We start from the raw sequence: 24,418 nt of genomic DNA, 5'->3' as shown, positions 1-24,418 counted from the left end.
CATAAAAAAAAAAATACAACAAGATGCTACAACACCATAGCGAAGAAACACTCAACTTGAAGAAAACATTCAAACATTGCCAAGAAAAATAGAATAAATTAGGAGTCATTTTTAAGCAGGGCATGTGTCAAATTTTCCATCAAATATGAAAATAACCCACAAAACTTACATAAATAGGTCAACATGACCCTTAAAAATCAGATACTGTGAACATTCTATTGTTTGTTTAGTACCAATTCATGTTGATTTGGTAGGTAAGGTAAACCATGAAATTTGATTCTAAACAAAAAGGAAAATTTATTTTTAATTGTATGTCAGGATCATCAAAGCCACGAATTCAAGAATCCACAAACTTGTGCTTTTTTCCCCTAACCAATAAAATTGATACCCACAAATTTCAAGGTATGACACTTTTAAATTTTAAACTGCATAGTACTCAATTCAATATTGTTTTCTCCTGCACAAGATTTATTTCATGGTCAAATCTAAGGTCATGACCTTGCTAATTTGTCAATCCTTGATATATTATATTGTACAGTTGACATCATAAGAATGCATATAAATATGTTCCGGAAGTTTTGTGATAAAGTACTGGACATACAAAATCTGAAAATGTGAAAATTTGTTGTTAATTTTGTTAATGACAAAATGTGGCTTAAAATCTGTTCCCCATCAATCATTCCATCTTATTTCTTCAAAAAAAACCCAAAAAAAACCAACTAATTGTTGAAATTTGTGTAGGAAAATCATATGAAATAGTTGTGACTTTTACTCTGTGAATGGGGTACTAGATTTTAACTATCTTGTGTGTAGAAATGTTATAATCCATTTGAAACTGAATTTTACAAAAAAATTGGATTTGCTTTTCACAATACAATCTATATCCCTTTTTTAAATATACATATAACAGTCAAGGTCAAAAAGTTACAGTTACAACATAATAAATTAAAAAACTCTTAAAATACAAAGGAGAAATAACTCTCAATAATCATAAAGGGAGTTAATTCACCAACATTACAAGGGGAAATAACTCGATCATTTACATTTGAAAAACATCAAAATATAAGAACCTTGCACCAATAAATAATGCTACCTCTATATACAAGCATATCACAGAATTTTCCAAAAAAAAAAAAATGGATTTGCACTTTACAATACAACATCATTTAGTCATTTAGTCATGCATACACTCTTTCCTATATTTGGTTGATCATGAAATGCATCCCCTCTTACTTAAGTTGGCACTTTAATCTATACCTGTCATTTTGGGTAAAAAACTACCTTTTCAAAAACTAATGATTCTATAGCAATATAATTTTTCCCATAGAAAGCAGTGCAACATCAACATGCAATAAATTTCCATACTGCACTAGTGTAAATATAGTTAAAATTTGTGATGTTATCCTTGACAAATGTTCATTTTATATCAGATTAAATTATATTGCCATACAATAAAAGGATTATTGCATGAAGGAATATGATCCTGAGTAGAATTTTATATTGCACGAGTTTACAATTGCAATATAATTTCTACAAGGGATAATATTCCCAAGTATTAGGCGTGCAATGTAATATTATTTACACTAGTGCAATATGGAAATTTATATCACACTGATCATTCATTGCTTTCTATGGAAAAAATTATATTGCCTTACAATAAAATTGGTACTAATCCATTTCAAAGTACCACTAGTTGTATGGATGATCCGTTTTAGGCACTTTTATGAATTCTCTTGACTGGCTAAGTGCTGGGTTAGGAGGATTAAAATATCATTCAGGAGAAAGGGATTGCATTTTCTGTAACATCATCAATAAAAAACATAAATTTTTGACTTCACAGTATTTCAATCAATATTTTCCCATCCTCACATCAGAGATGATTATACAAAGAATAATGAAGAAGCCAGAATATATAGAAATTTCGTTGAACTATTTATCGTCATGAACATGATGGAAACAGTTTCTTATCAAACAAAAAAAAAAAACAAAAACAAAAAAACAAAAAAACAAATTACCCAACAGAAATTAATGATTCAACAGTACCAAAATTTGATAAGCAGTAAAGCTTATATCAGTCTTTGTAAGAGTCAGGCATAGGGTGAAACATGGTATTAAATAACCAACAAATTTGGCAGTGTACCATCATAATCAAGAAATATAGACAAGATTTTTCCATATGATATTGGTCAAATGAGTAATAACAGTGATTCTACTGAAATGTCCTGCAAATTAACATTTCTGGGGTAGATAATTTTGCCAAAAATCTCAATTTTAATTATTATAATATAAATTTACAAACATTTCCAGTACTGCAGAGATCAAATAGTGGTAATTGAAAATCAAAAAGTCTTCCTTGAGTACAAGTATATTATTAGATCCATGGGTTTTTCATACTTTGCCTGATTCTCACATAGACTTGTACTTTCAAATATATACATAAGAAAATCATTCCTGTCACAAATAAACACATTTATTGCCACCAATTTCAGCACAGTAAGATTCAAGTTAATGTAAAAGACAAAATTTTAACAAACAAAAGTTGAAATAATCTCTTCTTCTCGTCAATTCAACAAATGAAACCCAAGTTGTACAAGTGACTTAACTTTCCATATAAATCTAAACGAATTAAACCAAGAAATTTCCATGACAGTTTCATTTTCTCTTTTTTGGAACGAAAGATTTTCAACATGAAAATAATACTGATTTAAAATTTCTATGTGAATTTAAAAATAGCAACAGGTACACACAGGGGACCCTGGAATTCTATGTTGAGTTAGAAATTTTTTTTCACACAAAAATAAAGTACAATAAAAGTACAAAAATAGTAATTTTTTTTCAGTGGCACTGGACCAGCTGCACCTGTAGGGTAAGCCTCCTCTACTTTTCTAGAAACACCCGCCGAGTTGCTCATAAAAAGTCAAGTCCGGGGTAGACGAAAGAGGAAAGGAAAACTATGACACGTTAAAAAAAATCAGTTTTCATGGCACAGATGGATACATTGTAACCATGTAACAATCCACAAGTTCATGATGGCGGCCATAAAACGTTTGTAGTGATGACTTCAATGGGGGAAATATTGAATCATAATTTTTTTTCCTTTCCCATGACAGAGTAAAAAAAGATTTTTTCTCTTATTTTTAATGATATTATTTTTTTTCAAAATAATCCCAGGACCCCTTCACTACAAAAATTGTCAGTGCCTTAAAGTCATGATTTAATACAGCAATATTTATATTTGAGCAGTCAAAATGCATTGACTGTATATTTACAAGTGATATACGGTCATTGACTGAATAGTAGTCACTGTGCACTGACATGACAAAAAATTTGATACAGGTATTTAGCTCAAACCAAAGAAAATACTTTAAAATAGTATAGCCTTATATTTCCCATGATTACAACTGTCATCTGAATATCAATTTTATGTCAATTCAATGTTATTGTCTATTAACAAAGCCAATTAAAAGTTGAAATTGATAGAAAAAAGAAGTAAAGATATAGCATAGAAAAAAAAAACATGTCAAGACAAAAATAGGTTGATTTTTCAAAGTATCATTCTGTGTAAGAATCAGGCATTCTGAAGCTTCTGTGGTATAGACTGTAAATTAAAATAAATTGTTTCCAACATTTTTCCATAGTGCATTTCAACGATATTTGATTTCGATACCTTAAAAATTTATACACACTTTGGTGTTTATTTCTGGAGGTTATTATGAGGTGTAAATACCTGGATAATGCTATAAAATCTCTGCATTTTTTCCTCATGTGCTACGCCTTATACACATTTTGCCTGATTCTTAGACAGAGAAGTACTTAAATACATCTTTTTCGATTTGAAAAAAAGGTATATTTAATAATATTAAAGTTTTGTCCTGGAACTCAGGTATTATTTTGCTTAGATAGTATATGTTCATTACTCAAGAAGCTGCATAAAATATGTAAAAAAGTTTACAAAAAAGTACTATCATAGAAAACCCACATAAATATGAACTTGTTTGCCAGTATAATTGGAATGAAGCAGTAAAAAGGAATCTGACCAATCAGTGTAGCTCTGTTCTGTAAGTGTAGATCTCCATGGGATTAAGAGACAGTGTTTCTGATTGGCCAATATCTCTGATGTCATACATGAGTGACAGTGAAGTCTCCTTAGTATTTGTTAATGTCAAATCTTTGAATAAACCTTTGAAAGACACCTGGAAATAAAAACAAAAAAATTAAGAGGCAAAAGGAAATCCAACTAGATTACTACCCCTATAGCTCCACTGCTGCAAACAATGTTTAAGTCCAAAAGTTTCATAACTCCTACAAAATCTGACAAATCAAAATGGTGACACAAATATGATCAACTACATAAGCTGAATAACCATCCTACCAAATTTGAACAAAATCTGTTGAACTGTTTCTAAGGAGTTGTGTCCACAATGTGTGATGGACAATCCATAGACACCTTTTCTATTTTCCTCCATGAGTTGAGGCAGAAAAAATAAAGTGCTTCACAGGATGCAGCTGGATAGGACTGCAGAGACCATACCCTGAACAGTTTGGGCAAGTATGGATAAAATTGAGTGTAATTATATATATTACAGAGGATTAGAACAGAATAAAAGTGACCTCTTTTTGACCCCTAATCCCTTAATACTAATAAGAATACCTCCCTTCCTGTGGGTGGGGGTAATGGCACTTTGTGGTAAAATTTCAAAGAAATACATTTTTTAAATAAGTTTCCATATATTCCAGGCATCAAGAATTTATTCCTTATATAGATACTCCCAGCACTTCTTTTGTGGTACTTCTCACCTTGTGGCACTATTTCAAAAAGATCCATTTATATTTCTCAAGGTATTGTGAAAACATTTGAAAGGTTAAAGGGCAACTGCATTGCACATCCTTATTTTCTAACTATGTCTTCCCCCACTTTTTTTATGTCCTCCTTGTCTGTCTGTCTGCATGTCACACTTTTAGGAGCGAGACTCCTATATGCCTATATCTCAAAAACAGGTGCACTAATCGATCATTTATTTCTATTCATATTGTTCTAGCATGAAAGATCATAAAAGATTTTTCAACCCTTTGAAATTCTTTTTATTTTAAAATGGAGCAGCAAACATATCCTTAACACATGTTTAAGGAGGTAGACCTAGGGTAAGGGACACAACTCTTGAAATCAGTGATATGTTTGTATCATATTCATTTCACCAAAGTCTATCATGCTTTCCTTTGAATCAGAATGAAATCAATCCAAGTTACTTTGATGCTTAAATAAGATTGGTGTAAAATGCTGAATACAAACGTTCCAATGATTTGTTAGAGTTATGTCCAGCAGAGAGTTTATTCTAATTTCATTACTCAATGGCTTACTTTAGCTATATTTTTGATTAAATATGGTACCAGTTCAATTCAAATTGTCATAATTTTGTAATATCAAGAGGCTTCCAGGAGTCTGAATCGCTCACCTAGTTAAATTTTTGCCTTTTAAGAGCAATAACTCAAACAAGGAGTTGTTAGACAATTTTGACTCAATTTGATTCTTTGGACACATTTGTAAGCCTTATGATAAGGATCATTTCAGCAATTGAAAGCTATTGGCTAAACCTAACAGATTTGGAGATGTATGCAAAAATCTGCTGTCTGACCCTATTGTTCTATTTTTAGAAATGGCAGCCATGTTTTTTTCAGCGATAAAATATCAGTCATTTTGTTAAGGATACCCTATAAAACAAAAATCCCAACTTTCAATGAATTTTGCAGAATAGTTTCTGAGGAGCAGATTTTTTAAAGTAATAATATCAAAAACAGCAAAAACATCCAAAAAAAGAAATAACTCCAAAATGGGTCAACATATTTTCACAAAATTTTATCCACAGATAGATCTCATCATGCTGAACACTTTTACCCCGTCAAAATTCCGCTAAACCTAATGGTTTGGAGATACATTTGTATATGCAAAAACTACTGTCTGACCCCTATATTCTATTTTTAGTAACGGGGCCATGTTTTTCGACGGATCAAAAATCCCCACATAAGTTCTATGCAGAATACCCCAAGGAACATTCATACTAAGTTTGGTTCCAATTGGTCAGGTGGTGTCAGAGGAGAAGATTTTTGAAAGAAATAACATTCAAAATAGCATAAAAACGTCGAAAAAAGGCAACAACTCTGACATGGCTTAACATATCGAAAATGAAAATTTGACCACAGATAGATCTAATCATGCTGAACACTTTTATTCCCATGTCAGAATTTGGCTAAACCTAATGGTTTGGGATATATATGCGAACAACTACTGTCTGAGAGTTTTGAAAGAAATAACATTAAAAATGGCAAAAAACATTTAAAAAGGGCAATAACTCCAACATGGATTCATAGATTACAATGAAAACTTGACTGCAGGTAGATCTCATCATGCTGAACCCATTAGAATTTGGCTAAACGTAACGCCTTTGGAGATATATGCGAAAAACTACTATCTGACCCCTACATTCTATTTTTGGTAACAGAGGCCATGTTTTTTGACGGATCAAAAATCCCCACATCAGTTCTATGCACAATACCCTAAGGAGCACTCAAAGTACGTTTGGTTCCAATAGGTCATGTGGTGTCAGAGGAGAAGAGTTTTGAAAGAAATAACATAAAAAATGGCAAAAAACATTGAAAAAGGGCAAGAACTCCAACATGGCTTAATAGATTAAAATGAAAACATGACCACAGGTAGATCTCATCATGCTGAACCCATTAGAATTTGGCTAAACGTAACGCTTTTGGAGATATATGCGAAAAACTACTATCTGACCCCTACATTCTATTTTTAGTAACAGCAAACATGTTTTTTGATGGATCAAAAATCCCCACCTAAGTTCTATGCAGGATACCCCAAGGAACATTCATACCAAGTTTGGTTCAAATTGGTCAAGTAGTTTCAGAGGAGAAGAGTTTTGAAAAATTGTTGATGACGACGACGGACACCAAGTGATGGCAATAGCTCACGTGGCCTTTGGCGAGGTGAGCTAAAAAAAAAATTACTGCAATTTGAAATGAACTGGTACTGCTTTGGTATAATCAGGGATGATTTTATGAGGTCAACAAACAAAGTGGAAATTGACAAATCATAAGTAAGTATACTGTAAAAAAAAAATGGTAATGGTAAAATCCAGATTTTAAACAGCAGAAATCCATTAAAAAGCAGAAAAAAGCCTTCCCTGTACAATATTACTGAAATTTGAATTGAACTGGTACCGCTCTGGTATAAAAAAATTACCTTTCCATTATTGCTTGAACATGACAGTCCTCGGTTGGGAAAGCCACAATCCAAACCAAGATGATGTAAAAGCATTGCAACTTCCTTTCGTGGAGTAAATCCATTGGCACTGTCATAATCACTGAACTGTAATGACCTCAAGTTCAAAAGGTGAATCTCACAAGGCAATGATGATACCATTGGTTGATATGAGGGTGAAAGGTCAATTTTACCAGATTCACTATTTTTTGGAATGACAAATATTGGATGGATGAGCTGTAGAGATGTGACGTCTCCCTGCAGGGATGGGAATCCTGTTATTTTATTCTTTGGCTACAAAATAAGCAAAACATGAACTTGCAAGCAAAAAATATGTAGATATACCGGTAACTACGACAAAGAAAGGGTCAGCAACATCCTATATATGTAGATGTACTGGTACTTACAACTAAGGAAAGAGGGTCAGCAACATCTATATATGTAGATGCACCAGTACCTACAACTAGGGAAAGAGCGTCAGCAACATCCTATATATGTAGAAACCTGAATGGCTCGATATTGTTTAATTGGTAATTCCGTTTCACAGAAATGACATATGCAGTTACGACATGATTGTCCGAACTTTTTAGTACCAGTCCATGTAAAATTCAGACACTGTCCATATTAAAGTGATTTATGGTGAAGAAAAACCCTCTTAACATTCATTTTTCAATCTACATATGTAATATTTTTACGTAACAGCTGTCCTTTCCATATTCAGATTTATACTTTTGAGAAAATCATACATTTATCTCCCACTAAAATCGACCAAAGTGCTAATTTCATGTGCAATCTATATGAATTTTATCTAAAAATCAGAACACCTAAATGAAAAACCAAGACTGGTAATGTAGTCTGTATCTGATTCTGAATAAGTAATAAAACTGAATTCAGTGGTTTTTTGACATGCATGAATCACCTCCTGTTTGATGTTTATAAAGACTGTAACACATACACATAGTATGTACTATAGGAAATCTGCTGCTTGACACATCAGCAATATACAACAAAGCAGTGCGTGTTGGTGACTAAGTAAGTTGTAATCTGAGTACAAACCATCAACCAAAATTTGAATTTCTCCACTCTTCACATTGGAGTCACTCATGTCCTTCACTGTGACTCCACCAAAGTAAAAACTAAGACAAAATTACTCCATTTTGCTACTTTTCTATATTTTTTCTGTCCATAACTGACATAACTGAGTAATGTTATGAAACTGCTAGAACCATTTAATAAAACTTGGGTATAAAGACAGGAGAAGTCAATTACAGATAATTTTTTAAATGGTGACTACACTGTCGAGAGTGGAGACACTGGGACTCCACTCAAAATATCAATACACCAATGTACAATTAAAATTTGTGTTGACAGTGGTGCACCTCCCTCCCTCATCTAATCTTTCTTGAACAGGTCATGTGACAACCCAAAAAATCAATCCAAGCCTTCCTTTTGTGGTATGGCACCTTGTTGTATAATAAAACGATCCATACATTTCTACTTAAGTTGTCTGGAAACCAATTGACTAAGGATGCCAGACAACAATACCGCCAACGATGTAGGTAAAAGCATGATACTATTATACAACCCCAATTTTTTTGTGGTTGTATGAAGAAGGATCAATAAGTTGCTGCAATATGAAGGGGAGGGATTAAGGGGCTGGATCCCCTTGGGTTGTAATATCTTGTTCATTTTGTGTGGAAATTTTAGTCTCGAAACCCTTTTAAAAAAATTCTGGATCCATAATTCCTCCTTCGAGTTAAAGAATTTCTGGTCCTGCCCCTGTGGACTTCCCCATTAAAATATCTTGAGCCCAACCTACTAATTATTTCACTAACCCTCTAAATTAATCTGCCCGTTAGGACCCCTATAAAATAACCTGAACATCCTAGAAATCTGGATTTGCCCCTGTGGATCCCCCTTAAACTACATTTTGGGCCTAATCTACTCTTTTTTCACGTACCCATCATAAAATAAATTTCTGGATCTGCCCCCTATTTTTCACTTACCCTAGAACTCTGTCGCTTTTCAAACAATAAGGCAAATCTATTTGGAGTAACCTTGTTGTCTTTGACTGGTTGTCCAAGACCTCGGTTGTCATCCTGGTTCAACGTTCTATCCATCATGACCTCAATTTGACCTAGATATCAGATATTAAGTGAACTTTAAACGCGTACACACATCTGTTATAGGATGTCAGCATATTCCCACTATTTTAACCATCATCAATATAACAACAAAGCCAATACCCAGAGTTGCTAACATGATTTACGCTACACAGGTTTTGGTTCTTTTGGTTGTTAGTTGTACCACAAGTTCACTAGTCTCAAGTATTTTTTTAAGCATTTGATCAACACAGAAAATATCGAAGTATTCGGATGTCGTGAATGGTCATTTCTCGATATGGACAAACATCTTAGGCCCTTCAGGCAAGTTTATGAGAAGTTTTTAAGGTTTTAGGGCTTTTCTTTATTTCAAATTCATTTAGGGGAAATGTCCTGCAGAAAGAGGTCCCTTTCTAGGCGTGTTTTACAGGCAGAGGCCTACAGCTTTGTTTTACAGGTAGAGATCTAGTACTCTGTTTTGCAGACAAATAAATGTCTATGACTTGTTTCCAGACTCGATTTTCCATTGTCAACAAAGCAAAAATTGGCAAAATTGTAAGTAAATAATCATAATGGTAAAACCTTAATTTGAAGAAGCAGAAGAAAATCAATTTTTTTTGTAGACTATGGTCTAGTGCTTGGTTTGAAGGCAGAGGTCTATAATTTATATTTCAGACTGATACTAACCAACATCTAATGCTGCCATGCCTAGAGACTGCCCTGATAAGACACTGAATCTGTAATGATCATCTTCAATAAAAGCCATTGTAGACATAGGATAAAAATTGGCTTGGATTGGAAGCTTGTCTAATGTCTTGTGCTTTATCATCTACAAAAAATCCAAAAATGAAAATAAATTAGTGAGCAAGCTCATCTACCTTAGGTCCCTAAGTTGAAGGAGGATCAAAGGGACATTACTCCCACAAAATATTAAGGATAAAAATTTCCTGGTATAAATCAGCAAAACTTATAATTTCCTCCTTGCCACATACCATGTTTCATAAAATTCTGTAAAGTAGTTTGAAAGGAGTTGTGATGACAAAAAAAAAAGGTGTGACTCACTGAATGATGGGCGGACTAAATGAGTGACCTATGAAACATTAAATAACCTCTGATTAACCTTGATGAGTATAACACATCATAATTGTTTTGATTTTATGAACAGTATAATTATTCATTTTGATTTGATTTGGAAAAATTCTGGGGTCTGTAAACCTTTGATGGTCTTTCATTTTCTTTTGATTGATTGATTGATAGATGAAAAAGGTAAGGAAAACTATGACATGATCAACAAATTAATTTTCATGGTGCAGATGGATACACTGTAACAATCCACAAGTTCATGATGATGACCATGAAAGTTCTGTAGTGATTACTTAAGGAGATAGACCTAGGGTAAGGGACATAACTCATGAAGTCAGTGATATGTTTGTATCATATTCAATTTCACCAAAGGCTATCACGCTTTCATTTGACACAGAATGAAATTAGTCAAAGTCACTTTGATGCTTACATGACATTGATGTAAAATGCTGAATACAAACATTCCGATGAATTGTAAGGGTTGTGTCCCTCACCCTAGGTCTACCTCATTAAATCTTGTAGCAAAAGACTGTAATCCAGGGACAAAAGACCTGCCATGGAAAACAGACAATCACAACAAACAAAATAAAGTAACTAAAATCATACATACTAAGTAACAAAAGCAAATGAGCAACTCGGTCTCCACTTAAAACTGGGAGCATGGACCAGGTACACCGGTAGGGTAGGCGTCCTCTGCTTTCCTAGAAACACCTGGTGAGTTGCTCATAAAAAGTTAAATCCAAGATAGACGAAAGAGGAAAGGATTACTATGACAAGTTGAACAAATCAGTTTTCATGGTGCAGATGGATACACCGTAATGATCCATGAGTTAATGATGACAACCATAAAACTGTAGTGATGACTTCAATCTTGTAGCAACATAACCCTATTCAAAAAGTCTAATTGTAAGAAGTCTAGCAAGGTACAAAAAATTTGCATAGTTACAGAAGCTCTGTCATAATGTACAAGTTGTAATATGAACACTCCATACTCAGGTGCTGAAGGGATGTTGCCACAGATGAATGGAAAGTTGACAATACGGAATGAAAAGTCATTGTGTTAGTAAGAAGTCTAGTGCAGTACAAAAAGTTAAATACATATAAAAATTAACCTGGAACCCATTGAGATCAACAAAAAATTCCTTTTCAGTGTTTTTAATGTCTGTTTTGATTCGCATAGCTCCTTCATAGTTGTCCTGACTTCTGATATCTACCAAATTGTAAATATCAACTATTCCTCCATCTGGGCCTGTAAATATAAAAAAAAATGTAAAGAGTGATTCATCAACTTTTTGACAATCAATCTTAGGTTGCATGCATGTAGATGTATTCAATGTGGTTTTTTTGTAAGTGGGCTGGCAGATATAATATTGGCATTATGTAAGTGTTACATCCCATTTGGAACAGTTTCTCTATAAGAACTATATTTTTGGCATTGCTAATTTTCATGGATTCTGTCATGTGAACATATTTGTAGTTACCAATTTTCGTGGTTTTAAAAAGAAATTATTAGCATTATGTAGTTTTAAAATCAATTTTGCAGGTATTATTTTTGGCTGCTTTCTGTCTACTTCGAAAAAAGCAAAAATTGGTGCACTGACAGTAATAGTTTCCGAAATTTTGAGTTCTAGATTACACAAAGAAGGTACCTCCTAAGCCTGACGAACAGATGGACTGAGTCAAACAACAACCCCGTGTTCACTTATGGAAAAGTCCACTGATTCTGCTGGCCTCTTAAACATATCCCTTATTGGGAAATATTTTTTTAAACGGGGCACCTAACATCTGCTCTTAAATTTATTTCGCTCTTTTAAATTTCTTAAAATTTTATTCTGTGTTTTACTTTGATAAAAGAAGCAAAATGTATAAATTTCAAGAAATTTTAACATGTTTGGTGGGAATAACTTCAATGAACTTACAGTAGTTTCATCAACAAAACTTTGGATCATTAAGATGTTTTGAGTTTGAAATCATATTGTCACAAAATAAAACACTTTGCTGATGATTTTATAGAGTTATTTCCCTTAGGTACTGTGTACCCCCTTAAATTTGGGAAATTTGAAATGATACAGTAAATTTAAATAGCTTTGATTTTGTAATTAAAATTATCAATATCACAAAAAGAGCAGAAAAGGCAAGTCATGAACAGTTAAGAAACAACTCTTACACATCATTGGAATGTTTGTATTCAGCACTTTACATCAATCTTATGAAAGCATCAAAGTAATCTGGATTGATTTAAACCTGTTTCAAATGAAAGCTTGATAAGTTGTGGTGAAATTGAATATGAAACAAACATATTAATGAATTCAAGAGTTATGTCCCTTACCCTAGGTGTACCTCCTTAAACTGAACCAGGATATACAGTGAAGTATGTCTAAACTGAATTAAAAGGCTGTCCATGTAAAAATTAGGCAGATCCTATGATATGAGTGGCTAATGATAAATTTTATCCCACTGAATATTTTGTTCCAACGTAATGTTTATATCATAAACGAAGAACATTTATTGCATTAACCAAGTATTTATACCTATAAACCTCCAAAACCGTCAAAGTGTTTGTAAACATGCCTTTTTAAGATATTGATTTAGTTGAAATGCACTATGGAAAAACGGTGGGAAAATTTTCAAAATAAAAATTTAAAGGGGTCCGCTTCACCAATTTTGTGAAAATCAATCCCATCCAAGATTTTATCGCTACAAATAATTCACCACAGTTTGAATAAAAACTGTCAAAGGATAGAGGTACTATCTAGGCAATAACAAGTTTGTGATGGATACAAGGATGGACAGACATGTCAAAAACATTATACACTAGCAACTTTGATACTAAGAATCAAAATTTTTACCTTCTCTGCTAATTGACAACTTCAGGGGTGAATTACACACTCATGTAAACAATATTTTCACATTTTTGCAGAAAATTTCGAACAGAATTTTAATAATACACACATTTTAAAGTACACATTCTAACCTTCACTTTGACAAACTTCAATCAACATGCACATAGACTATGCACTTACAATGGGTCGAATTGTCCGGCACTGGTTAACATTATGGTTCTTAAAATTTGAGAAACGTCTTGAAAGATTTCTTTTATTGTATTCAGTTTCGCTGCATTCTGTTTCATTATGTTTTTATTACAATTTGATTCATTTTATCGAATTATTTCATTTCAATTCTTTCTTTTTTTGATTATTTTCGTTTTGTTTTAGTTTGCTTTCATTTCGGAATTTTTATGACCCGAGAATTATGGGTAATATTGATGACATAATTTTTGTAAACATCCGGGAGCCATACTGCAGACTATAAGACCAACCCTATCTTGGAAAAACTATGATTCGATTTGTACTTAATTATCGAAACTAGCAAATATTTTCCAAGACTGGTTTGGCACTCTTTCGTACATACACAATTATACGCAACTGAAGCTGCCATTATGCTGTTTTTCAGCTCTTGAAAATGCAGGTACTAACTGGATATTGATGCTTTTTCTTGCCATAAGTATACAGAACCAAGTTGATAATACAATCATAAACGTTCCCAAAGGGAGCATATAAGGGTTGTGAGACCTAAAACAGGACTGTTTGTTTTAATAATCAAATAATTCAAACAATCTGCAATAAATGTCTCCTCTCACCATGTCTTTTCTTACCTTGAGCAGTGACTCCTCTTACCTAGAGAATTGTCTCTTATCACCTGAAGAATTATCTTTCTTACCTTGAGAATTGTCTCCTCTTACCTGGAGAGTTGTCTTCTTTCACCTGAAGAATTGTCTCCTCTTACCTGGAGAATTCAAAAGTCTGACATGATGCTCTGTAAAGGTGTGATACACAACCACTTCTGACACAATGGGGCCTCTTGTTACCCTGATCACTGGGGAAACATAATTGACCGTCTAAAATTAGAAAACAGTGAATATAACAGAAAGGTCTACAAACAAAGCAGAAATTAGCAAAATTGGAAGTAAATATACAGTAAAAAAAAAGAATGGTAACAGTAAAATCTGGATTTGGAATAGTGGAATTCCGCTAAAAAGCGGAAAAAAAATCATCCATGATATAAAAAGTGGTTCCTTCCTTGGAAGAGTAACCAAGGAAACCAAGATTCCAGTGATAAACATTACACTCCAAGGACAATGACTAGACAGGGAAAATAGATACACACAAAAAACGTCACGTACGAAGAAACAAAAGTAAACAAATGGCCCGGACTCCATTAAAAATTTGGAGCATGGACTAGGTGCAACGGTAAAGTTAGCAACCTCTACTTTTCTAGAAACAATTGCTGAGTTGCTCACAAAACGTCATATTAAGGGTAGTTATACGAAAGGAAAACTACATGTATGATGTATGTATGTATGATAAAATAAAAATTGTGAAATAAAAGTGTATTACATTAAGTACCGTTAAAAAAAAGAATACTATTTTTTATTTTTTTTGGGAGGGGAGTGTCTGTGTGTTTGTTTTTGAGAGTTAATCAAATTCTACAAATGACAATGACATCATCACACCATTTTACCATTGATAATTTTTTGTAGTTTTATTGAAATTTACCTTTGCTTTCCCATCAGGTAAGAACAGGTATGCACCACTCCTCTCTTTCGAAAAAGCAGCACCGTATGACACAAAACTGAGATCAGTTAAGTGCTTAACTCTATCTTCTTTTGTGGTAACAGACTAAAAAGAATAAAAAATACAGGATTTGACACAGTAACCTTGACTTTTGACCTTGATAGTCAACAAAGTTTAAAATGTCAATAAGGGCAAGGTATGTTAAAACAGTTGCAAGTTGTCCATTATTTAGTATTCAGAAAAGGGGTAGAAAATTAAAAGAAAGAAAGGGCAACCCTGTTGACCTGTTAAAAACTGACCCTGTAACCTTGACTTTAACAATGAAAATATATCAAATTCAAACAAGCACACCTTCAACTCACCAGTTCTGCCAGAGATTTCAACCTTTAGTTGTTATATCTCTATGGTTACATGGTTGTCCCTGCACCTTTGACTTTTAACTTTTAACCTAAAACAATCAATTCAAGCTAAACCAGTACAAACCTTTGACAGACCATTAATGCCTTGTAATTCAGCCTTCAGTTGCTCTATCTCTACGGTTACATGACTGAACCTGTAACCTTGACTTTTGATCTTCAACAATCATTGAATTTATACCAGTACAAACCTTTGACAGACCATTAATGCCTGATAATTCAACCTTCAGTTGCTCTATCTCTAGGGTTATATAACTGATCCTGTAACCTTGACTTTTGACCTTAAACAATCAGTTCAATTTAGACCAGTACAAACCTTTAACAGACAGTTACTGCAGGAGAATATAGCCTTTAGTTGCTCTATCTCTATGGTTACAAAACTGACCCTGTAATCTTGACTTTTGACCTTAAACAATCAGTTCAATTAAGACCAGTATACATCTTTAACAAACCATTACTGTCGGAGAAGTCAGCCTTTAATTGCTCCATCTCTATGGTTACATAATTGACCCTATAACCTTGACTTTTAACCTTAAACAATCAGTTCAATTTAAACCAGTACAAACCTTTAACAAACCATTACTGCCTGAGAATTCAGCCTTCAGTTGCTCTGTCTCTACAGTAAAACCAGATGATTCTCCTGTTTCTACCTTAAAACGTCCACTGTAAGAGAAAAAAAAACAGTTGCAGCAAAGCACATCATGTGCCCCTCTCCCTTCTTAGCATTTAAAATCCCACAACTCAAAAAATAAAATTTCACGACTAGAAAAAAAACATGAAGTAACACATTGTCTTGCTAAGCATACCTCCACTTATATAATAATATAATAAAATCTTTATTTCAAGAGGGTTACACAGTTAATTTACAAGCTAATCTTCCCTGAGGCCCTCACACACAAAAACTATATCTACTAGAAATTAAAAATAAACAACACCACACAAAAACAAAAGTTGATTTGACAATACCAAATCACTTTAAGATAAAAAAAAGTGTAAGCAGCAACAATTTTCTCTTTTAAGATACTCTATTCAAAAGTGTTAAGGTACTTCTTTAGATTGATTTTGAATGAGTTGTCAGTGGCTTAATTACATAAATGTTTGGGTAACTTATTCCTAAGACAGACCCAGAATGTATGAATGAATGTCTGAAAAGTTCCGTTTTAATTTTTGGGATTATCAAATTTCCTTGTTCAGCATTTCTTAGTGAATAAGGTTTGTTTCTTGAAACATAGTTAAACTTTTCTGATATGTAGCTTGGTGTTTCCCCATGCAGAGATTTATAGATTAATAGGTATTTGTGATATTTAATCCTTGTTTCTACTTTAATGATTCCTAATTTTTTGAACAACGGTTCTGATGGAGAAAAGGGTTCAGCATCTAGAATGAGGCGGACAGCCCGTTTTTGGAGTTTAAGAATTTTGTCTAATCCTTAAGAGCCACAGCCACTCCATACAATAAAACAGTAGTCAATAAGTGGAAGAATCGCTTTCATAATTTGTAGCCGCTGTAGAAAGTTTTTCTTGTTTCAATGTTCAGATATTTCTTAATCTTTGCTAGGAGATACAATCTTGATGAAATATTAGAGCATACATGATCAACATGACATTTCCAGCTTAGAGTATCATTAATTTTTACACCAAGTATTTTTCACATGAAGAAAATTTTAAAGCTTTATCATTAACTATTAAGGAGGGTATATCAACATTTGACAGTTTTTGTCTTGTTCCAATAATCATACACTGTGTTTTATTAGCATTGATAAACATACAGTTATTTCTACACCATTTTTCAACTTTTCTTAGATCATCTTGCACATCCTATTGTAATAAATTAATATATACAGGAAGTTGATATCAGAAAGCAACAAAAATCAATTACAACATATGGTGTGGCATTCCTCTATTTTCATTGGTTATCAAGGTCACATGATACATAGAATATTGTGGCTACCTTTGTATTTATCCTTTATATACTGATGCTATATTTCTATTTTTATCAACTGACATTATGTCCCTATAAATAGAAACCGGTACAACCCATTCCAATATCTTGAAAAACTAGGTGACCGGAAACTTGAACTTCTGCAGAGTTAATCATGCAGATCAAGACTATGCAAAATAAAAATGGAAACAAAATATTTCCCTAGCAATAGCGACTGATATTCCAGCCAAAATTTCAAAATGCTCCAACTTGGATGAAACTTGGTGTCCTGGAAGAATTTGACATGTGAAGTCCAAATTTTGAAATTTCAAGACAATTCAAAAGTGGCTGTTGCAATAAAAAAATGCTTTGTTGGAATGAGACTAGATTTTTCGGCAGTTTGACATAACAAGTCCAACTTTTGAAGTTTTGAGATGATTTACAAGTTGACGTTGCCATGGTGATGGATTTTCCGACCCAAATTTCAAAATGCTTCATCTTGGACAAAATTTGGTTTTTAATGTGAAAGTTACATACCTAGTCAACATTTCAAATGCACTAAATGCAATATCATATCATAAATACACTTTTTAAAAATGTTACATATAAATTACAGACTTTTTCTTAGTCAATACAGTATATATTAACCCATTTAAATATACTGACCTCAGACTTTGTCTTCAGTCAATATAATCTAAACAGGTCCATAATGTGTTAAAACTCCGTAATTGATAAGTATGCCATCTAGGGTAAGGGACATAACTCTTGAATTCAGTGATATGTTTGTTTCATATTCAATATAAATTTGAATTCAATCCTGTCACTGGTTAAGTGGTGGTAAAGTGGATTCCACTTAATTTATTTCTGTAAATTGCATAGAAACTCCAAGAACATAATCATGTCCCATCTTCTCCATGTAAAAAAATCATATTATTTGCATAACATGACTAAATATTTAAAAAAAAATTCCTCTTAAATGCATAAATATTTTTCAAAATTTACTCAAAAATGGGTAAAACAACAAATCTCCATTTTTTTATTTTTCAATTTGAGATAAAACTAAGTAGATTGTACATGAAATTTGCACTTTGCAAGAGTTGTCGTTCTGGATTTGGCTTCATTTGGTTGCATTTAGTTGAAGGTGAATGTATGATTTTCTCAAAAGTGCAAATCTGAGTGCAGAAATGGTTCTTGTTATGTGAAAGTATAGCATATGTAGATTGAAAAAGCATCGTTCGTTTGTTGGGTCTTTATACTCCATAAATCACTTTACCATTGACAGTATCTGAATTTTATGTGGACTGGCACTTATTTAAGTTTAAGTACAATTTTATGGTACATATTTTAAGAAGCAGAATGTTGAATCATCATTTATCATACCCAACCCCTAACAGCTTAATTTTTTGAATGGAAACACACAGAAATAATGGTTCACAAAGGACGTATTTCACCTATTAAAAACATCATTGTGACTTAGCGATTAAGGAGGTAGACCTTTGGTAAGGGATATAACTCTTGAGATCAGTGATATGTTTGTATCATATTCAATTTCTCCAAAGCTTATGATGCTTTCATTTGAAACAGAATGAAATCAATCCAAGTTACTTTGATGATTACATGAGATTAATGTCAAATGCTGAAAACAAACATTCCAATGATTTGTAAGAGTTGTGCCCCTTACCTTAGGTCTACTTCCTTAATTCACTCTATACTTTGCTTGGTCAAGAAACAGCGGCTACAAATTATGAAAGGAATTAGCCAGCGATTAAACCCATGATTTTGCACACTTAAAGTAAGCACATATCGGAGAAATTAAATCCGTCAAAAAATAGCATATTAAACAAGATGCTTTGTGCTACGTTGTGCTACATTGTGCTAAGAATATCCAAACTCAACCATTTTGGTCAGACCTTGGAAAAAGAGACCCTGTACAAATCAATTTACAAAAGCAATACACCAAATATCTTACAGGCCTTTCATTAAGAAGCAGTACCAGGTTCTTTTATCCTCCTAAGCAAACTGAAAGGTACCCCCTGAATTTTTAAATTTCATGCATTTTTATATGAGAAAATGATGAAAAATACCTCCTACAAAATCTAAAGTACCTGCATTGCAAAAAGTTAATGAAACCCATGATCTTAGCATAAGAAACTGTGAAATCTGTTATGTAAAGTGTAACTGATGGACTGACAGATGATTGGAATAGTGTAACCGATGGACTGACAGATGATTGGAATACTGTAACCGATGGACTGACAGATGATTGGAATACTGTAACTGATGCATGACAGATGATTGGAATACTGTAACTGATGGATTGACAGATGATTGGAATACTGTAACCGATGGACTGACAATTGATAGGAATACTGTAACCGATGGACTGACAATTGATAGGAATACTGTAACCAATGGACTGACAGATGATTGGAATACTGTAACCGATGGACTGACAATTGATAGGAATACTGTAACTGATGGACTGACAGATGATTGGAATACTGTAACTGATGGACTGACAATTGATAGGAATACTGTAACCAATGGACTGACAGATGATTGGAATACTGTAACTGATGGACTGACAATTGATAGGAATACTGTAACCCATGGACTGACAGATGATTGGAATACTGTAAATGTTTTGATTTTTGCAGTTGCTGATTTTTCGCGGATTCTGTCAAGATATTTGCAGGTATCAATTTTCGAAGTTTCAAATAAATGATTGACACTATGTAGTGTAAAAAATCAATTTCATGGATACTTTTTGTAGCAGATTTCTATCCAACATGTAAATGAGTATGCTTGGGAAAATTAGTATGTTTACAGTACAGCTCCACCCTAATGAGTGGGGGTAAAAAAAAAAGAAAAAAATGGAACTTTCTCCCATAAAAACAAGTATATTCTTCATAAAGAATGTCATTTCTAAACTTACGAATTAGATGTTGAATCTAACTCTGTATTGCAAAGGAAAACTTCACCAAAATGGTTACTTCCCTTGTCTAATACAGTCTTCTTCAGGAAGTAGGTGGCACTGCCTAATGCTGAAACTTCAACAACAAAGGAAACCTGTAAAACAAACAAGAACAAAACATGTCTGGACCTGCATCAATTTATTTGTCAGCACAAAAGTATCTTCAATAAGTATATATATGCCTGTGCTTGTGTCAGTCATATCTTCAATATGTCAGGGCTAAAAATAAGGAAATACAAGCTGGTAGCCCAGACCATATTTTGTTTAACATTTTCCATATATTCAATGAAGTTTTACCCAAATGTTTGGTAGCCGAGCTCAAAATCTAGTAGCCATTGGCTACTAGGCGACTGTTAATTTTTGTTGTTGTATGTATGTAAACACTTATTAAGTTTAGAAAGCAGACATTAAGGAGTTTAAATAGATCTAGGATTAGTGACATAACTCCTGAAATCTGTGATGTTTGTACCATATTCAATTTCACTAAAGCCTATCAAGCTTTCGTCTGAAACAGAATGAAATCAATCCAGATTTTGATGCTTACATGAGATTGATGTAAAATGCTGAATATAAAAGTTTCAATGTTTAGTGGGAAAGTTTATTTTCAAATATCCTAAAATGTTGTGGGCAAATCAAAAGATTTGCCTTCAAGAACTATACTATTGAAAATAAAATATGCGGACATTAAAAAAAAAGTTACGGTCAGATGGGGTGCTCAGAAAATACATTTTTTAAGACTGCTTTAAGATTTCAAGCCACTGTGATGAGTAGATGCTTATTGTGATGGAACAAAGTGTTACGGAAACATGGACAAGGGTAAAAATGTATATCCTTTAACATGAGGGTTTAAAAATTACATTCCCCATTTATTATTATACAATCCATTTTTTATCATTTGAAACGTGAACAGAACAAATTATGAAGGCTTTCATTGACTAAGTACTTCAGTACTTTGATTTAAACCTATGTCGTAGGTGAAATCTGTTAGATGTCTTTTCACTCACTCATCAATGAAACAATCTCTGTTATTGGCCTATGTAGCAAACCTTGAATATTTCTGTGTTGTATTTATTTTTAGAAATCCACACAGCATCTGTCTGTGAGCTGATACTGGTGCCATCTGCACTGGCAACCTCTATGTTAGGCTCATTTACATATACTGATACCACTTGTTGTCTGTCTTGAGCCAAGGAATTATAGAACAAAACTGGACTGAAACCAGAAGAAAAATCAGTCAAGTCTAAGTCTTTGTAAGAATCAGGCAAAATGGGATAAATCAGAAAGATACATGTCAAACCAAATGATCTGATAATTTCACTAAATGTTCATTTCTCTATCTGAAATGATCACAATTTATTCTCTGCTTTTCTGGATTTTTAAAGAAATTTTTCAATAGAATATTAGAAAAATGAAGTTTTTGACAGGAGTTATCTTATCTGTCCTTGAAAAATCTATTTTCAGTGCATTTCAATGAAATTATACTTCAGTTTACCAGCCTGACATGGAAAATCTAGTCCTTTTTCTTGATTCTGATGGTGTAAATAGTCAAATTACACTTTCAAATTGGTGTGTTTTTTCATACTAAGTTTCACCCACTGCCTGATTCTTACAGAGAGTGACACTTAAAAAAGTAATTTTGATTCATCTGATTGATACAGTAGGTATAAAATGGCTTACAAAACAAAATCAAAAAGCAGGAAAATCAGACATTTCCCGACTTGGTTGTAACTCAAATTTTGTGATTTTTTAATTTAAAAAATACTTTTAAGGAAGAAAATTGTTAGAAACAATGAAAATAAGTTTCAAAATAATGGATTTCAACCACAAAAGCATTTAATAAATAGGGTTTGACAGAAAAGGACTTTATTAATTTTTGGGTTTTTGTTGTTTCATTTTAATCTCAAACCTTGTTATATAAGAAAGAAATTTTGTACAACCTTTGTCTAAAAGATGTTATTAAGACATTTAAATATGATTTGAAAAAAATATAATTTAAAATTCAATACTTAAGTAGCACTCCGCATAAGAATTATGCTAATTGTGATTCAGGGTTGGAAAGCCTACATATTTTTTGATATTTTGCTTAAAGTGTCATAGTAAACAGCTGAATGTGACTTTTCATATAACCCTTGTTCATAAGAGATAAAAATTATATAGAATGTACTGTATAATTTAAAATTAACGGAGATAACTCTGTAAATGACACTAAAAAAAAATAGAAACTGTGGGATTTTCAATGTGGATTATATCCTAAGAGCTGACAGATTTGAATGAATAATTATACATTTCATCATATACAACTATAAAGCAACTTAATAACAAAAAATAAAAATAAGTAGTCTTTTTTTAGGTGTATCACATTTTACAGAATTTGCATGATTCTTACCAAGACTGATAATTTTAAGATTTACTCGATGATAAGATAAATTTTCTTTCACTTCTGGTTTTTTGTTAACATACATTATGCAACCTCTTTTCTTTTGGGAAAATCTTTCATTTTGCGGCCAATTCTATCTGTTGTTGCAAAACATGCACCCCCAAGCTCTGGGAATGATTTCTTCGTATAAATGTGCACATTATACACACCAAAATATGATATTCATGCAATGTACATAAAATTTCATCCAAATTCCTATAGGATATATTCATCTGACAAGGAATAAGAACAGACAACATACAGACAGACTGACAGCATGATTTCTATTTACTTCACCCCACCAAACTTTGAGCAAGTTTTTTTAATACCTATGAAAGACTATGAATGATTTTACCTTGGGCCACCTTGAACATCTAAAATTGTCTTCTCTGGCAGGGAATCGTGCTCTTCTTTTGTTTCGTCCTGTAAAAACAAGAAAAAAAATTAAAGCTCACACTACAATCAAACAGCTGAACTACGGCATGTAAACATTGATTGATTGATTGATTGATTGCAGTTTAACAGGAGAATAAATCAGACAAACCCTACACTGACATTCTGAACTTTAAACTTTTTAGGTTCAAGGTCAGAATTAGATTTTGCTGTCAGATAACCTTTTACCCTTGAACTTACCAGGTTCAAAATAGGTCAAAAGCTCACCATTTCTTATTATATATTATATGTCAACTTTAAGTAAAACCTATTTATTATTTATCTATATTTATAAGTCGATTTTGTCTGTATTTGTAATCAGAATGAGATTTAGCTGTCAGATAAACCTTTGAACTTACCAAGTTGAAAATAGGTCAATTTTGTCTGTATTCATAATCAGACTGAGATTTAGCTGTCAGATTAACCTTTGAACTTACCAAGTTAAAAATAGGTCGATCTTGTCTGTATTTATAATCAGCACGAGATTTAGCTGTCAGATAGGTTATAGATTCCACTATTACTCTCTTTGTGTTCTGTAAGGCTTCTAACATCCTACAAAATACATAACATATGGAACAGAACAAGCATGAGATTGCATTCCTTTTATTGGTAGGTATACGCCAATTCTTTCAATAAAGTGAAAACATGGCAAAATCTCTTATAACATATGCCTTATATATTTTTGACGACATACTAAATTTAAAATCAATTGACCCACTGGGAGCCAAGTTAATTGTGATGAAATTCAGATGGACAGAATAACAGATGGATAGACAAGGTGATTTCAATATACCACCCACTCATTTAGTGGGAATAATATTATTGAAATAATATAAAGAATGTCTTGATTTATAATGAGAAAGACAAAACCTGTAATGCAAGTAAAATAGTTTTTCTCTCTCAATAACAAAGATGTCACATTATGGAGGTTGACCTAGGGTAGGGGACACAACTTTTACAAATCATTGGAATGTTTGTATCCAGCATTTTACTTCAATCTTATAAATGCATCAATGTAACTCATATTGATTTCATTCTGTTTCAAATAAAAGCTTGATAGGCTTTGGTGAAATTGAATATGAGAACAAACATATCACTTATTCTTATGAGGTAGAATGGTACACCCATAAATAGTACTTCGAGATAAAACAAGAGGCTCCCAGAAGCCTGAATCACTCACCCAATTAAATTTTGTCTTTCAACGGCAATAAATTTTACAAGGAGTTGT

At 32.8% G+C, this 24,418-nt stretch overlaps 1 protein-coding gene across 1 annotated transcript in view; it reads right to left on the bottom strand.

Annotated features, from left to right (window-relative positions):
• Positions 1-2,655: 2,655 nt before the first annotated feature.
• Positions 2,656-24,418, bottom strand: part of LOC148596473 (alpha-mannosidase 2x-like) — a 37,557-nt gene continuing 15,794 nt past the window's right edge. Inside the window, exons 11-22 of the mRNA XM_088562913.1 lie at positions 23,628-23,742; positions 23,114-23,181; positions 21,389-21,554; positions 20,304-20,437; positions 16,015-16,111; positions 15,015-15,137; positions 14,245-14,356; positions 11,571-11,707; positions 10,063-10,204; positions 9,280-9,410; positions 7,256-7,567; positions 2,656-4,193 (exon numbers count right to left, since the gene is read on the bottom strand). Coding sequence (XP_088419039.1) covers positions 4,041-4,193; positions 7,256-7,567; positions 9,280-9,410; positions 10,063-10,204; positions 11,571-11,707; positions 14,245-14,356; positions 15,015-15,137; positions 16,015-16,111; positions 20,304-20,437; positions 21,389-21,554; positions 23,114-23,181; positions 23,628-23,742 — 1,690 coding nt within the window. The 3' untranslated portion in view covers positions 2,656-4,040. The remainder of the gene's footprint in view (positions 4,194-7,255; positions 7,568-9,279; positions 9,411-10,062; positions 10,205-11,570; positions 11,708-14,244; positions 14,357-15,014; positions 15,138-16,014; positions 16,112-20,303; positions 20,438-21,388; positions 21,555-23,113; positions 23,182-23,627; positions 23,743-24,418) is intronic.

This window comes from Perna viridis, chromosome 15 (genome assembly GCF_037379345.1).
Source record: "Perna viridis isolate PV_CMFRI_1.1 ecotype Kerala chromosome 15, ASM3737934v1, whole genome shotgun sequence".
NCBI classification, from domain to species: Eukaryota; Metazoa; Mollusca; class Bivalvia; order Mytilida; family Mytilidae; genus Perna; species Perna viridis.
This window is presented reverse-complemented; position numbering and strand designations above follow the sequence as displayed.